Here is a 15,000-nt window from a genome sequence, read left to right as displayed (position 1 = left end):
ATACTTGGAGTACATTGTTGTCCTTCATAGTGATACTTGTATACATTCTATGAACACGCACCAACACGCTAAAACGCAGTTGGTCTCAGCCAATCAGCGTCCCCCTCAATCACCCTCTGGTCAAGGTGCGCCCCACGTTTTTTGGGTGGTTGGCCCCGCCCACAGAATGCAGCAGCGTGTCTGATTGGCTGAGCGTTTCGGGGACGGTATTTTAAACGAGTGGACGCTTCCGTGAGAGGAACAGACTTGAGGAAGACTCCGGGGAGCAGCTTTAACCGACGTCCACACCGACAGGTGCGTTTATACCGTCACCTCCCGTAGGCCACGTGACCTAGTTAACCCGGTACGAGGTGCCTTTAGTAGTGTAACGTCACCTCCGTGTGCTTTCACGTCGAAGGAGACGGGCTGACGTTGCGTCACTGCTTACCGACCGGCTTCTGCCGTATCTGTAAATGATGATGCCTTCAGTGCTCATCGGAAAAATCCCACTTGTTGCGTCGGGATGACGGTATTATCACGTTAAAGTGCTTTGGAAACGTCCGCTCATATAATAATCTGCCCTCCATGTGTTATGATAGAAGGATAAACAGCATTGGTCTGTATTAAATGAAGTGTTCATAGATTAGAGATTACAATACTAACGGCTAATAATCTGTCCCATGTTGAGAGGTTCCGGTAACTCGGCTATCAAAGGGTTCCATCGAGTTTAATCCCCCTCCAAATTACGGTTTGAGGGGCGTTTAAGTGCAGTTTCCGAGTTGACAACTCGAATTTCCCATAATTCCGATATCACGTGAAGGCAGTATTAATATATCGTGTGATCGATGGAGTTTCGCTATGAGTTAAGTGTTTACCTCAGCAGTTTTTATTATAGTAGCTTATTATAGGACAGAGTCGGTTCAAGTTCAATGGGTAATGTCACATTCAATATATTTGTTATCATATATTATAGTGTAACACACACACATTTATATACATACATATATAAAATAAATCTTAATCTCAAATAATCTTATATAAAATGATCATAAAGCATCAAATCTCCATGCATACATACATTCAATAAATAAATAAAATGAAACAGCACACAATGAGTTAATGTCTGTATCGGCCTCAGACATTCAGTGTCAGTCAGGCTGCGTGTGGTTCTTTGTTATTTAAATGGGATTGCAGGTTATTTGATGGTGACATAGAAACTGAACACCAGGAACTAGAAAAGCCAGACTGATGCAAATCTAGAAACCCGTTTCTTTTTTATCTCCTTGTCTCCTGTTTTCTTTCTTTCTGATGGTTTTCTTCTTCCACAGCAACATGGCAGAGCTTCAGGCCGGCGGCGACACTGTGGACGCCTTGAGCTTCTTCACAAGGTGTGTGTGTGTGTGTGTGTGTGTGTGTGTGTGTGTGTGTGTGTGTGTGTGTGTATAAATATCCTCACGCAGGTAAGCGTTGAAGGCCAGGTGTGTTCCACTCACCTGGCTGATTTAGACCTTTGCTCTGGTGAAGGTTACGTCAGCTCGCTGGACAAATACACATAGAAAAGTGTAACCGAGCTAGGAGTCACTAAAACCTGCACACCCCAGGGTTGGTACGGGTGCTGGAAATCCTTGAAAACCCTTGAATATTAGTGTGGTGTTTCCAAGGTTTTCAAGGTCTTGGATTTAGACTAAAGGTCTTGAAATGTGTGTTGTATGTGATGACATCTATGATAGAACAGAGGAAAGAAGATCTCCATATCTGAGGGACTGAAAACAGCATTTTCTGACATTTCTTTATGAAAAATGCCTTTTGATGATGAACAGATGATGAAAATAGTTGGTGATTATATTTCTGTGGATCTGTTAGTGGAATTAGTTTTCCTTTCATTTGTGGTCCTTCTGTAAAAAGCTGTCTCCAAACATCATGTTGGTTGTTTAGAGGACAATAACATCTCATTTAATGTGATGAACAAGTGACATCATAAGTAGACTGAATACTGACCATTGGATTGATACAAATATGGAGTTTACCACAGCTGGAAGGGGCTGGAAAAGCATGGAAATGCACCTTGAAGTGCTTGGAAAGTGCTTGAATCTGACTTTTGGAGAAGGTGGAGGAAGTCTGAATCTCACACAATCATAATGAAACCAGCTGTTCAGGCCTTCTAAAGGTTTTTATTAATATGAGTCAGTCAGTCATCTTTGTGTATAAGAGAATGTGTTATTAAGTTTATGACCTTTAGCGTCTGTTATTTTACTAAAGCAGATAATATGAGAGATGTGAAAACTGTAAGGCAACTTTCAACGAGGCAATCCAAAGTGCTTTATGTAAAATATGAAAAGCATTGGAAAGAGATGCATATAAAAAACAACATGAAAACAAACAAATCAAATAATTTAAAAAATAATAAACTAAATAATAAATAAATAAATAATAATATAAATCATAAAAAATAAATCATAAAAAATACATAAAATAAATATATAATATTTAAGAAAACTTAAAAAATAAATAATAATAATACAATTATAAATTATAATAAAAAATAAATAAATAATAATAAAAAATAAAAAAAGACCTGATCGTCTCAAATCAACTCTCTCTCTCTCTCTCTCTCTCTCTCTCTCTCTCTCTCTCTCTCTCTCTCTCTCTCTCTCTCTCTCTCTCTCTCTCTCTCTCTCTCTCTCTTTCAGGTCGGATGCCAAAGAGTCTGATCAGGAAATAGACTCTTCCCCCAGCAGCAGTAACAAAGCAGGCTCTGACCCCTACAGCTACAAGATGGACTATCCCGACCTGGGAACCTGCCTGATCATCAACAACAAGAACTTCCACAGCAGCACAAGTAACGGCCGTTTCATTTCATGACCCAAACGTGCTGTAAATGTAGAAACGTCCTGTCTGCTAGAGGACGGATGTTTGTGGCTGACAGCAGAGCCGGTCAAACAGCAGCTTCTTCTCTCTTGAAAGAGGAAGATCAGGGCGTTCCTCAGGTCTTTGTGGTCACAACGTACTGTACGAGCAGAGATGATTTTAATAAATACTCTCACAACTAGTTGACCGAGAACTTCCATCATCGGGGATAATCGTTAACTTAAAAAGCTTTATAGTTCACTATCAGTGTATTTATCTTATTTATGTGTGTGTGTGTGTGTGTGTGTGTGTGTGTGTGTGTGTGTGTGTGTGTGTGTGTGTGTGTGTGTGTGTGTGTGTCTGTGTGTGTCTGTGTGTGTGTGTGTGTGTGTGTGTGTGTGTAGACATGAGCCTTCGTAGAGGGACGGACGTGGACGCCGAGGCCGCAATGAAGACCTTCTCTGAGCTCGGCTACAAGGTCAAAGTGTGCAACGATCAGACCGTGGCGGGGATGAAACAGCTGCTGTCAAACGGTAACATTCATTCATTCAAGGCTTTTTTTAAATATCTAGTTTTCTGTTATAATAAAGCATTTCGTGGAAGTAATTTATTACCCCAAGATGAACTGGTTCGGCCGGGATTGTGTTTTAGATTTGTCTTTAGTTCTTATAATATAATAAAATATTAATTTATTTTTACACTGGCAAGATAATACACCAAACGACTTGATTAAAGATGGAAATAGTAATAAATAATAACAATAATAGCGTCACTTTAATGAGTTTGGCTCCGTCCTGGTCTGTGCAGTGTCCCAGGAGGACCACAGCGCCCGGGCGTCCTTTGTTTGCGTGCTGCTGAGTCACGGCGACGAAGGCGTGATTTACGGCACCGACGGCTGCGAGAGGTTTGAAACGCTGACGAAGTGCTTCAAAGGAGATCGCTGCAAGAGTCTGGTGGGGAAGCCGAAGCTCTTCTTCATACAGGTGAGTTAAAACAGGGAATCCTCACTTTTTTTTTTTTTACCAGGATTACACACAAGCGTATTGAAGTACCTTCAACCTGTCATTCTCCCTGCCGGCCACCAGGGGGGCGACTCCTCTCTGGTTGTATAGAAGTCTATGAGAAAATGGTCCTACTTCTCTCTGCTGGCCACCAGGGGGCGACTCCTCTCTGGTTGTATAGAAGTCTATGAGAAAATGGTCCTACTTCTCTCTGCTGGCCACCAGGGGGCGACTCCTCTCTGGTTGTATAGAAGTCTATGAGAAAATGGTCCTACTTCTCTCTGCTGGCCACCAGGGGGCGACTCCTCTCTGGTTGTATAGAAGTCTATGAGAAAATGGTCCTACTTCTCTCTGCTGGCCACCAGGGGGCGACTCCTCTCTGGTTGTATAGAAGTCTATGAGAAAATGGTCCTACTTCTCTCTGCTGGCCACCAGGGGGCGACTCCTCTCTGGTTGTATAGAAGTCTATGAGAAAATGGTCCTACTTCTCTCTGCTGGCCACCAGGGGGCGACTCCTCTCTGGTTGTATAGAAGTCTATGAGAAAATGGTCCTACTTCTCTCTTGATGTATTATCTCAGTAAACATTGTAAACATGAGTTTATGGTCTCCATCTCTAGTTTCAAGTCTTCCTTGTGTCACTATTTGATGCATAAAAGTGCAAAAGTCTGAAACGTTTGAAACCACATGACTGTAGCTGAGAACCGCCTGTAATCTGGATTCCTGTTCCGGTTTAGGCGTGCCGTGGATCTGAACTGGATGGCGGATCGTCCCTCCAGACCGACAGTGTAGATGCTCAAACCTCAGAGAGGATCCCCGTGGAGGCCGATTTCCTGTACGCTTATTCCACCGCTCCAGGTAACTCATAGAGGAGACCCTTTTTAGTTTTTATGCATCTCCATTGTATTGAATGATATATTAAATATATGATATATTCTGCACAGTGTCTGGCATGTAAACCTGACTTGTTTGGTACTACGGTGTACCAGGTATTTAGAAATCCAGATGCTCTTTCTACGATGCTGGATGTGATGTGTTGTAGTGACTAGCAGACGCCACCAGAGGGCAGTGTCTCTGTAGTGTAGATGGAGATGGATTTGTGTTGCTTTAAAAAAGCTTATAGTTTATAGTTGAGACTTGTATTATTTATTGTATCCTCTGTAGGCCTTGCTGAAGTTTTTTGCCACATTTTGATCAGGTGACTGATCAGCTGATATTTGCTCTAAATAGTTTGATCGGCGGCGGCGTGAAAGTCCTCCGGGTCGTGGTTTTTATCTTTTTAAAGGTTTAATGATAGTGAACTGGACTAGTGAGTGTGGGTCTTGAAAGGAGCCAACATTTATTATTATTATTATAATTATTATTATGTTCATTATTGAGCCTCTCGGATGAGAGGAGATTCATCGTTCTCTCTGATTCTGATCAGAAGAGCCGATTCTTAATTGAAATGTTTTCGTTTGGTTTCTCTTGAATGAATTCTTTAATTCCAGGTTCTTTTTGCCGTCATGTATAATTATTGTGACATAATGTCGGGTATGAAGGTCTGACTGTCCCTGCAGGCTACTACTCCTGGAGGAACACTGACAAAGGCTCCTGGTTCCTGCAGTCGCTCTGCGAGATGCTGCAGCGCTTCAGCGGGGAACTGGAGCTGATGCAGATTATGACCCGGGTCAACCACAAGGTGGCGATGCACTTTGAGTCCTCCTCCAACCTCCCCGGCTACAGCGGCAAGAAGCAGATCCCCTGTATCGTCTCCATGTTGACCAAAGACTTCTACTTCCCCCGATCCAAAGGTTGAGACGGAGCCATTCGCCGATTTAAGATCCATCGATTTCACCATTTTTTTTTCTTTTTTAAGGTTCTTCACCAACATTAGGATAAAAGGGAAACTAATCAACTGTTTAGATGATTATAAAGTTTGGTCTTAAACAGTTTTAATTCTAGATTTGATTATCATGTCTTATAAAATGTACCAAAAGGTGTTGGGAGAATTGCCAGAGATTTTTTTCTTAAAGTCTCTTTCAGCGATTACACATTAGAATATTATAGTTATTAAGTATGAAACTAAACTTCTCCTGAGTTTATGACATACATATAATACTGTGCATTTTAAAGGATAAGCAATGAGTTTACCAAGTACTTCATGTCTGCATTTTAATCGTTTTTTTAATGCAATAAATACACAAATCTTTAAAAGAAAACAGATGGCTGATTCTCATTTATTCTGGTTCTTATGCAGGCTGTTTACTGCATTTATCGCACATGGATAATAATATTTGTCAAATTGGAACATGTGTTTAAAAAAAGAAACTAGACTTCTGATTTACTATTTTAAACCTTCAGTGTGTAAAAAAACCAAACAACAGATTTTTGTGCATGAATCTAAAAGTGTAGTAAACATTTTAAGTGAGGAGAAACCCAGAAGTCTTGTTTCCACTGTCTGGTGCCCTGATGTTCAGTTGCATGCCAGCAGGGGGCAGCATCGAGCTGAAGCTCCCAACAGGAAGCCTTCTCGTCTCCCCATCTTGCAGAGCTGCGTTCAGGGCCAAGTGTGTTGACAACCCGAGGCCCAGAGATAAAACAGAGTCAATAGTGGGACAATACCCCCCCCCCCCCACACACACACCCCCATCAGTGAGGCTGCTGTTTACTTACTTCATAGGTGAATGATTAACAGCTGGTGTTGTGGCGTTGTGAACATGCAACCACTAGAGGAAGCCAGAGAAAACTATGATTGTTTCATCTGAATGAATCAGCAGGTTCATGGTTGCAGGATCTGAGAATCCAGGCTGCCCCCCCCCCCCCCCTCTCCTAATGCTCGATAACAGAGGAGGATTCTGTCGCTCTGCATCTCTGTGTCTCAATAAGTAGAACAAGGGGAGCCTGAGACGTGAACTTCCTGTCTGTGTGGCTGAGGAGGAGTTAGTTTATCAATCAGACCCACTCCCCCGGGGGCTGCAGTGTGTGTGTGTGTGTGTGTGTGTGTCTGTGTGTGTCAGAAAGAGATAACCCTTGACTATTCATAACGGCCCCTCCCATTTGCATGTATTTCTTTGAAATAACGGTGTTTTTTTCAGTTCCTGTATTTTCCAAACTACAGTTTATTTTTATTGTGAATAGAAAAAGGAGGTGTGTGTGTGTGTGTGTGTGTGTGTGTGTGTGTGTGTGTGTGTGTGTGTGTGTGTGTGTGTGTAGCAGAAATGAAAGGGGTTTCATGATCATAATGTGAAAATGTGAGTAGCTGCTATTAGTCATCAATGTGTTTTTAATCATTATGAAGCAAAGCAGCGTAGTATAATTATGAGAGTTCAGCTCAGGCAAATCAATTATCTGCACTTTCCAAATGAATGCAGGTGTCTAATCTCTCACTCAATCTCTCACACACACACACACACACACACACACACACACACACACACACACACACACACACACACACACGCAGCTTTTAGTTTCTTGTTTCGTTTCCAGCTTCAGCCGCACAGAAAGGGGAGGAGGAGGGGGGTGTAGAGGAAGTGAAAATGAAATCCAGCTCAAAGATCGTCTATGATTGAGAAGAAAACCAACCAACCAGGCAGCAGCCTCCGGTCTGACAAGCGAAGGCAACGTGTTAAATCTGTCACCCTCTCTGCTGGCCACCAGGGGGCGACTCCTCTCTGATTGTAAAAATAATATACATATATTTTACAAATGTAAAAATAATATACTTTATCTATAAATTTAAAAATAATATACTTTATTTTAAAAATGTAACAATAATATACATATATTTTAAAAATGTAAAAATAATATACTTTTTTTTTTAAATGTAACAATAATATACATATATTTAAAAAATGCAAAAAAAATAATATACTTTATTTTAAAAATGTAAAAATAATATACTTTATTTTTAAAATGTAAAAACAATATACATATATTTTACAAATGTAAAAATATATTTTACAAATATAAAGTTAATATAATAAATACAATTAATATACATATATTTTACAAATGTAAAAAATAATATATTTTATCTAAAAATGTAAAAATAATATATATATATTTTATTTAGAAAATGCGTTGAATGTTGTGGTACCACGAAAAAAGAGCAGAGTGAGCCCTCTTCCTTCTATTTTTTTTTTGTCCTGGGGAGCGCGCACGCGGCCAAGAGACTTCCGCGACGCCGCTCGCGATCGACCCAAAGCGAGAGCGCGAGAGCAGGAGGGGGATTTCCAGCGCGAGCCCCCACTTCCCCCCGCGAGGCTAGCCGTTGTTTTGCTTTCGGTCTGGACGGAGAAATTAAACGACGGACACACTTCGGCGTCGTTTCCCCCTAAAACACACCGGGACCAGGTGTAAGTTGACCCGAGCCCCCCGCTCTCCCGACCAGCCGGACCGCGAGGCTTCCAGGCCGTCCCGACCGAGCAGGTAACGTTGATTTCCGCATACTAACCGTTGTTGACTCCCAGCCCGGACGACATGACGGCTCGCCGCTCTCCGTGTAAGTGAAAGTAGTTGCTGTAGTTTTTCTTTCCCCTCCTCGCCGCCGCGGAGGGATTTATTTTCACTTTTGCCTTCGGGTTTAGTTTTGTTTACGCCGTCGGTAGATCAACACGGACGTGAACAACGTCCAACTTTAACCCCGCAGCAGCGAGCCCAGACCCGGGGACCTCTCCGTCGCGAGTCGGCCGATAATGGCTGCGACTTATTGCCGTTTTGACAACACGCAGAGCGACAGTTGCTCAGCTGACAGGAGGCGATTTAAACGCAGTTTAGCAACTCCGAGCTTCGTGTTGTATTCAGGCCGCCGTGCCATGCTCGTAAATCAGGGTACTGTGAGGAGTATGTGGCTGCACTTCAGGTGAGGTGTTCTGCAACGTAAACATGCAAAACACATATTAGTGTGTGTGTGTGTGTGTGTGTGTGTGTGTGTGTGTGTGTTGCATGGCTAATATATATCATACACAAATATTTCATAAATATTTCATAAATATTATGTATGTTTATGTGTGTGTATATATATATATATATATATAGTTTTGTTTTTATTATTTTTTAATTCATGCAACTTGGCTTCTGGTGCAGTTAACCTAACCTAACCTATATATATATATATATATATATATATATATATATATATATATATATATATATATATATATATATATAAAAACACTAACAAAAGTAATTGTGACTCACTGCATTCAGGGGGAACCCCCCCCCATGTTTCCACAGCAGCATCATTCAGACTAGTTTAACCCTAAAATTCATTACTATTGTTTTCACTCATCCAGCTGTACATGTGATTCAACTACTGTACACCCTTATACTACCATGTACACTACTTATACTACCATGTACACACTTATACTACCATGTACACTACTTATACTACCATGTACACTGATTATACTACCATGTACACTGCTTATACTACCATGTACACTCTTATACTACCATGTACACTACTTATACTACCATGTACACTGCTTATACTACCATGTACACTGATTATACTACCATGTACACTGCTAATACTACCATGTACACTGCTTATACTACCATGTACACTGCTTATACTACCATGTACACTGCTTATACTACCATGTACACTCTTATACTACCATGTACACTGCTTATACTACCATGTACACTCTTATACTACCATGTACACTGCTAATACTACCATGTACACTGCTTATACTACCATGTACACTCTTATACTACCATGTACACTGCTTATACTACCATGTTCACTCTTATACTACCATGTACACTCTTATACTACCATGTACACTGCTTATACTACCATACACTGATTATACTACCATGTACACTGCTTATACTACCATGTACACTGCTTATACTACCATGTACACACTTATACTACCATGTACACTCTTATACTACCATGTACACTCTTATACTACCATGTACACTGCTTATACTACCATGTACACTCTTATACTACCATGTACACTCTTATACTACCATGTACACTGCTTATACTACCATACACTGATTATACTACCATGTACACTGCTTATACTACCATGTACACTGCTTATACTACCATGTACACTCTTATACTACCATGTACACTGCTTATACTACCATGTACACTACACCAAAGAGTATTTATAGTGACATAGAGCTGATGTATTGTGTTTTTATTCGAAGCTGGATGAAGCAGGAAGCTTGGACCTCGTGGCTCATAAAGGGGATAATATCTCATGTTTGATGTCATGCCGTGTCACCCTGATTGACCTCATGCTCATGCCACGAGGTGGTAGTAGTACTAGTAGTACAAGTAGTTCTAGTGGTGTGTTGGCTCAGTGTCAGGCTCCTCGGTGGATCCGGCCCAGCGGACTTTGATCTCATCAGACTGCCGGCATCGTAACCCTGCTCCTAAATCAGACATGACGGGGGTTTGGCTGAAGTTTGCTCTCGCTGTTTGAGATAAAACTCCAACACGCTGCATTCATTCATCTCTGGGTTCTTCACCATCGTGGTTTTTAATGCAGTCAGACAGCGATGGTCAGTGTTTAAAAGAATAGTATAAATCCTTGATGGCTGCAGACAAAAATGGACTCAACTCTCCTTTGTTTTGCTCACAAAGGTTGATTTAATAATTTACTATATATTATAAAGGAGTGTAATCTGCTATCATGCATGCAGATGTTGGTAACACATGTGTTTGTTTGTGTGTTTGTGTGTTTGTTTGTGTGTGTGTGTGTGTGTTTGTGTGTGTGTTTGTGTGTTTGTTTGTGTGTTGGCTCCCCAGGACACGATGCCAGTCGAGAGGATGAGGATGCGGCCGTGGCTGGAGGAGCAGATCGACTCCTGTCAGATCCCGGGACTCAAATGGGTGAACAAAGTAAGAGAAACACGACGGAGTATTAGCCATTAGGTCAAATTAAAAAAAATAATCATCTTAAAAAAACGGAGCCGGTGGAAGACCGGCAATATTCCCAGAGAAAAAACGTTGAATATTCTCTGATATTCTAAATGAGCTCCACATGTTGAGGATGGATTTATGTGATGATCTGTCGTATCCTTTTACTACTGGACTACAAATCCCATGAACTCCCCATAGATGTAACGGGAGATGCGTCGGTGTTGTAGTCCCAGTTGCACCAGAGCGATGACCTCATCTACATCCGTACGTTGTTTTAAACCTGAATCGGCCAAATTCACTACAAAATCCAGATGCTGATGGTAATCTGGTGGTTCTGAGCAAAAATCATCAGTATTTCCTCATTAATTAATCTGATTGCAAAGTTTGATGTGATGAGGTCGTCCGCTGCAGGCGTCGCAGCAAAGGAGTTTTATTCTCACACATTTACGACTAAAATCTTGTAAAAAAGGCCCTAAAACGCCGTCGTATGTGCATGTATGTATATATTTATCTAAATATAATATATATACACCATGTGTGTCTAGGAGAAGCGGATCTTCCAGATCCCGTGGATGCATGCAGCGCGTCACGGCTGGGACTTGGAGAAAGACGCTCCGCTCTTCATGAGATGGGCCATCCATACTGGTAACACTCAATCCAACCCGACGCCCAGTTCATCTCACCTGTTTTCACTTTCATGCCTTCCAGAAGCAGAAACCTCATGTTTTTTTAAGTTTAGTTAAAAGGTGCATTTCTGTTTGGAAGTGAGAGAACTCAAAAAAATGCTGAAATGAACCTACTTTCAATGAAGAAGTAGCTTGAAGGTAAATAGATTTCAGAACCAGAGTATAAGTACATTTTTATGTAAAAATAAAGGTTGGATCACACCAGCTGTTATCAAATAATAATAATAATAATAATAATAATAACATTCTTGTGTTGTAGATTATTGTCTGTAACAATGTTTGTTTTATGGATGAAACGATATAAGATAATAAAGCTGATCAGGATAAAAACACTTTGAATAAGTTGATCATGGAGATAATCGTGAAGAAGCTGCATCGTTCCCTGTCCTGGTAGAGAAGTGGAAAACAGAGCCTGTTTTAAAAAAATAAATACAGGAAGTATTATGTAATAAAATGACAGACACACTCAATGTTGACATTTTCAGACAAACAGTTAAAGAAGGTAATCCTGCATGAATTACCTTATTGAACGGTTCGTTTTTCAACAAATGGACAAAAAAAAAAAAACCAACATAGTTTAGTCACTTTGTCTAATATCAAGCAAAATAAGTCACAAATGCAAGCTGGATAATGTTACCGTCTGTGTTTTACCGTCTGTGTTTCACCTTCTGTGTTTTATCGTCTGTATCTGACCGTCTGTGTCTCACCGTCTGTGTTTCCCCGTCTGTGTTTCCCCGTCTGTGTTTCACTGTCTGTGTTTTACCGTCTGTTTTACCGTCTGTATCTCATTGCTGTGTTTCACCGTCTGTGTTTTACCGTCTGTGTCTCACCGTCTGTGTCTCACGTCTGTGTTTCACCGTCTGTGTCTCACCGTCTGTGTTTCACCGTCTGTGTTTCCCCGTCTGTGTTTCACCGTCTGTGTCTCACCGTCTGTGTCTCACCGTCTGTGTTTCCCCGTCTGTGTTTCACCGTCTGTGTTTTACCGTCTGTGTCTCACCGTCTGTGTTTCCCGTCTGTGTTTCACCGTCTGTGTTTTACCGTCTGTGTCTCACCGTCTGTGTCTCACCGTCTGTCTCTCACCGTCTGTGTTTCACCGTCTGTGTTTTACCGTCTGTGTCTCACCGTCTGTGTCTCACCGTCTGTGTCTCACCGTCTGTCTCTCACCGTCTGTGTTTCACCGTCTGTGTTTCACCGTCTGTGTCTCACCGTCTGTCTCTCACCGTCTGTGTTTCACCGTCTGTGTTTTACCGTCTGTGTCTCACCGTCTGTGTCTCACTGTCTGTATCTCACCGTCTGTCTCTCACCGTCTCTGTGTTTCACGTCTGTGTTTCACCGTCTGTGTTTCACGTCTGTGTTTCACCGTCTGTGTCTTACCGTCTGTGTTTTACCGTCTGTGTCTCACCGTCTGTGTCTCACCGTCTGTGTCTCACCGTCTGTGTCTCACTGTCTGTGTCTCACTGTCTGTATCTCACTGTCTGTGTTTTACCGTCTGTCTTTTACCGTCTGCGTTTCACCGTCTGTGTCTCACCGTCTGTGTCTTACCGTCTGTGTTTTACCGTCTGTGTTTCACGTCTGTGTTTCACCGTCTGTGTCTTACCGTCTGTGTTTTACCGTCTGTGTCTCACCGTCTGTGTCTCACCGTCTGTGTCTCACCGTCTGTGTCTCACTGTCTGTGTCTCACTGTCTGTATCTCACTGTCTGTGTTTTACCGTCTGTCTTTTACCGTCTGCGTTTCACCGTCTGTGTCTCACCGTCTGTGTCTTACCGTCTGTGTTTTACCGTCTGTGTCTTACCGTCTGTGTTTTACCGTCTGTGTTTTACCGTCTGTGTTTTACCGTCCGTGTCTCACCGTCTGTGTTTCACCGTCTGTGTTTTACCGTCTGTGTCTCACCGTCTGTGTCTCACCGTCTGTGTTTTACCGTCTGTGTTTTACCGTCTGTGTCTCACCGTCCGTGTCTCACCGTCTGTGTTTTACCGTCTGTGTTTTACCGTCTGTGTCTCACCGTCCGTGTCTCACCGTCTGTGTTTTACCGTCTGCGTTTCACCGTCTGTGTCTCACTGTCTGTGTCTTACCGTCTGTGTTTTACCGTCTGTGTCTTACCGTCTGTGTTTTACCGTCTGTGTTTTACCGTCTGTGTCTCACCGTCCGTGTCTCACCGTCTGTGTTTCACCGTCTGTGTTTTACCGTCTGTGTCTCACCGTCCGTGTCTCACCGTCTGTGTCTCACCGTCTGTGTCTCACCGTCTGTGTCTCACCGTCTGTGTTTTACCGTCTGTGTTTCACCGTCTGTGTCTCACCGTCCGTGTCTCACCGTCTGTGTTTTACCGTCTGTGTTTTACCGTCTGTGTTTTACCGTCTGTGTCTCACCGTCTGTGTTTTACCGTCTGCGTTTTACCGTCCGTGTCTCACCGTCTGTGTCTCACCGTCTGTGTCTCTGCAGGTAAATACCAGCACGGCGTGGACCGGCCCGACCCGAAGACGTGGAAGGCGAACTTCCGCTGTGCGATGAACAGCCTGCCGGACATCGAGGAGGTGAAGGACAAAAGCATCAAGAAGGGAACCAACGCCTTCAGGGTGTACAAGATGCTGTCGTCCTCGGAGAGGAGCATGAAGAAAGGTGGGCTGCTTCAAAAAACCACATCTCCTCCTCATTCCACATAGAACGTGGCTTTTAATGCTTCTGTCCGTTTAGGAAAGAAGAAGACGGACAAGGAGGGGAAGCCCAAGGGAAATAAAGAAGTAGATGTAAGTGGAAGCTGCCATATATTTACAGGAGAGACACAGAAATATCAAATATCATTTTTAATACATTTATATTTCTGCTCACTGTAAGCATGATGGGAAATAATAATATATTACAGAACTAAACATTTAATTCACTATTATGCTGCTAAAGTCATTGTGATTCACAATATTATCCCGATCATAATGAAAAGAACAAACTGGAATCACTTTACTCAAATATTTGTATTGTGTCACAGATGAGATGTATCATTTCTATTATGATTATGTTCAGTGGAAAACATTCAAATAATCTTAAATAATAATATCATAAATCATAAGGTTTCCGTGCTTAAAAAATGTTGCTGCTGTATGCAGATTTCCAGAGTGTCTGCAGCCAATCGTATCGCTTCATTATTTACTTCCAGCTGCTGGTTTTACTTTGCTTTGCTGAGACGCCATCTCTCTGCATACGTTATATCTTTCTATATGCATGGAGACCTTAGGATGCAAAGTGATCCCTGCATGTTGCCCTGCAGGTAGCCCCTCCCTCTCCAGACAGGACCGCTCCCCCCGAGGATCCCGTCGGACCGGTCGACTACACCGTCCAGGAGCCCGTCATGGTGGAGATGATCAAGCAGGAACCTGCAGACTTCACGGTGACGGACAGCGTCTCAGGCGAGTCGTTCATCTCCACGTGTTACTGCTGGCTGTGTCGGGTCGTACCATCACACCTACTTAACCTACCGCGCCTGGGTGAAGGTCTGGTTTATATTGCTGCCTGGGTGTGTCGTCATGGTGACAGAGTTCAGCATAAACACCGACGTATTGCAGTAAGAGGAATGGTTCCCACCATTTAAGAAGAATGATCATTTAAAGCAGAGA

At 42.3% G+C, this 15,000-nt stretch overlaps 2 protein-coding genes across 3 annotated transcripts in view; both read left to right on the top strand.

The window, feature by feature from the left end:
* The first annotated feature begins 198 nt into the window (after positions 1-198).
* Positions 199-6,026, top strand: LOC311014072 (caspase-3-like). The gene is made up of 7 exons (XM_084010443.1): positions 199-294; positions 1,308-1,367; positions 2,670-2,818; positions 3,231-3,359; positions 3,634-3,809; positions 4,563-4,683; positions 5,385-6,026. The coding sequence occupies exons 2-7, from the start codon at positions 1,312-1,314 to the stop codon at positions 5,621-5,623; spliced, it is 870 nt and encodes a 289-aa protein (XP_083866569.1). The 5' UTR covers positions 199-294; positions 1,308-1,311; the 3' UTR covers positions 5,624-6,026.
* Positions 6,027-7,977: 1,951 nt separating this feature from the next.
* Positions 7,978-15,000, top strand: part of irf2b (interferon regulatory factor 2b) — a 13,253-nt gene continuing 6,230 nt past the window's right edge. The window contains exons 1-6 of one of the 2 annotated variants that reach the window (XM_084010437.1): positions 7,978-8,238; positions 10,595-10,687; positions 11,254-11,353; positions 13,835-14,011; positions 14,087-14,139; positions 14,655-14,793. In XM_084010437.1, the coding sequence (XP_083866563.1) occupies positions 10,601-10,687; positions 11,254-11,353; positions 13,835-14,011; positions 14,087-14,139; positions 14,655-14,793 (556 nt within the window). In that variant the 5' untranslated portion in view covers positions 7,978-8,238; positions 10,595-10,600. Of the gene's footprint in view, positions 8,239-8,277; positions 8,672-10,594; positions 10,688-11,253; positions 11,354-13,834; positions 14,012-14,086; positions 14,140-14,654; positions 14,794-15,000 lie in introns of those variants that run through there. The other variant, XM_084010438.1, reaches the window with a different exon arrangement.

Source organism: Eutrigla gurnardus, assembly GCF_963514095.1.
Source record: "Eutrigla gurnardus genome assembly, chromosome: 5".
Taxonomy (NCBI): domain Eukaryota; kingdom Metazoa; phylum Chordata; class Actinopteri; order Perciformes; family Triglidae; genus Eutrigla; species Eutrigla gurnardus.
This window is presented reverse-complemented; position numbering and strand designations above follow the sequence as displayed.

Coding starts and splice junctions, on each gene's coding strand:
- LOC311014072 (XM_084010443.1), top strand. CDS start 1,312: ATGGCAGAGCTTCAGGCCGGCGGCGACACTGTGGACGCCTTGAGCTTC. Junction 3,810..4,562: donor CGAAGCTCTTCTTCATACAG/GTGAGTTAAAAC, acceptor GTTCCGGTTTAG/GCGTGCCGTGGATCTGAACT. Junction 4,684..5,384: donor CGCTTATTCCACCGCTCCAG/GTAACTCATAGA, acceptor CTGTCCCTGCAG/GCTACTACTCCTGGAGGAAC.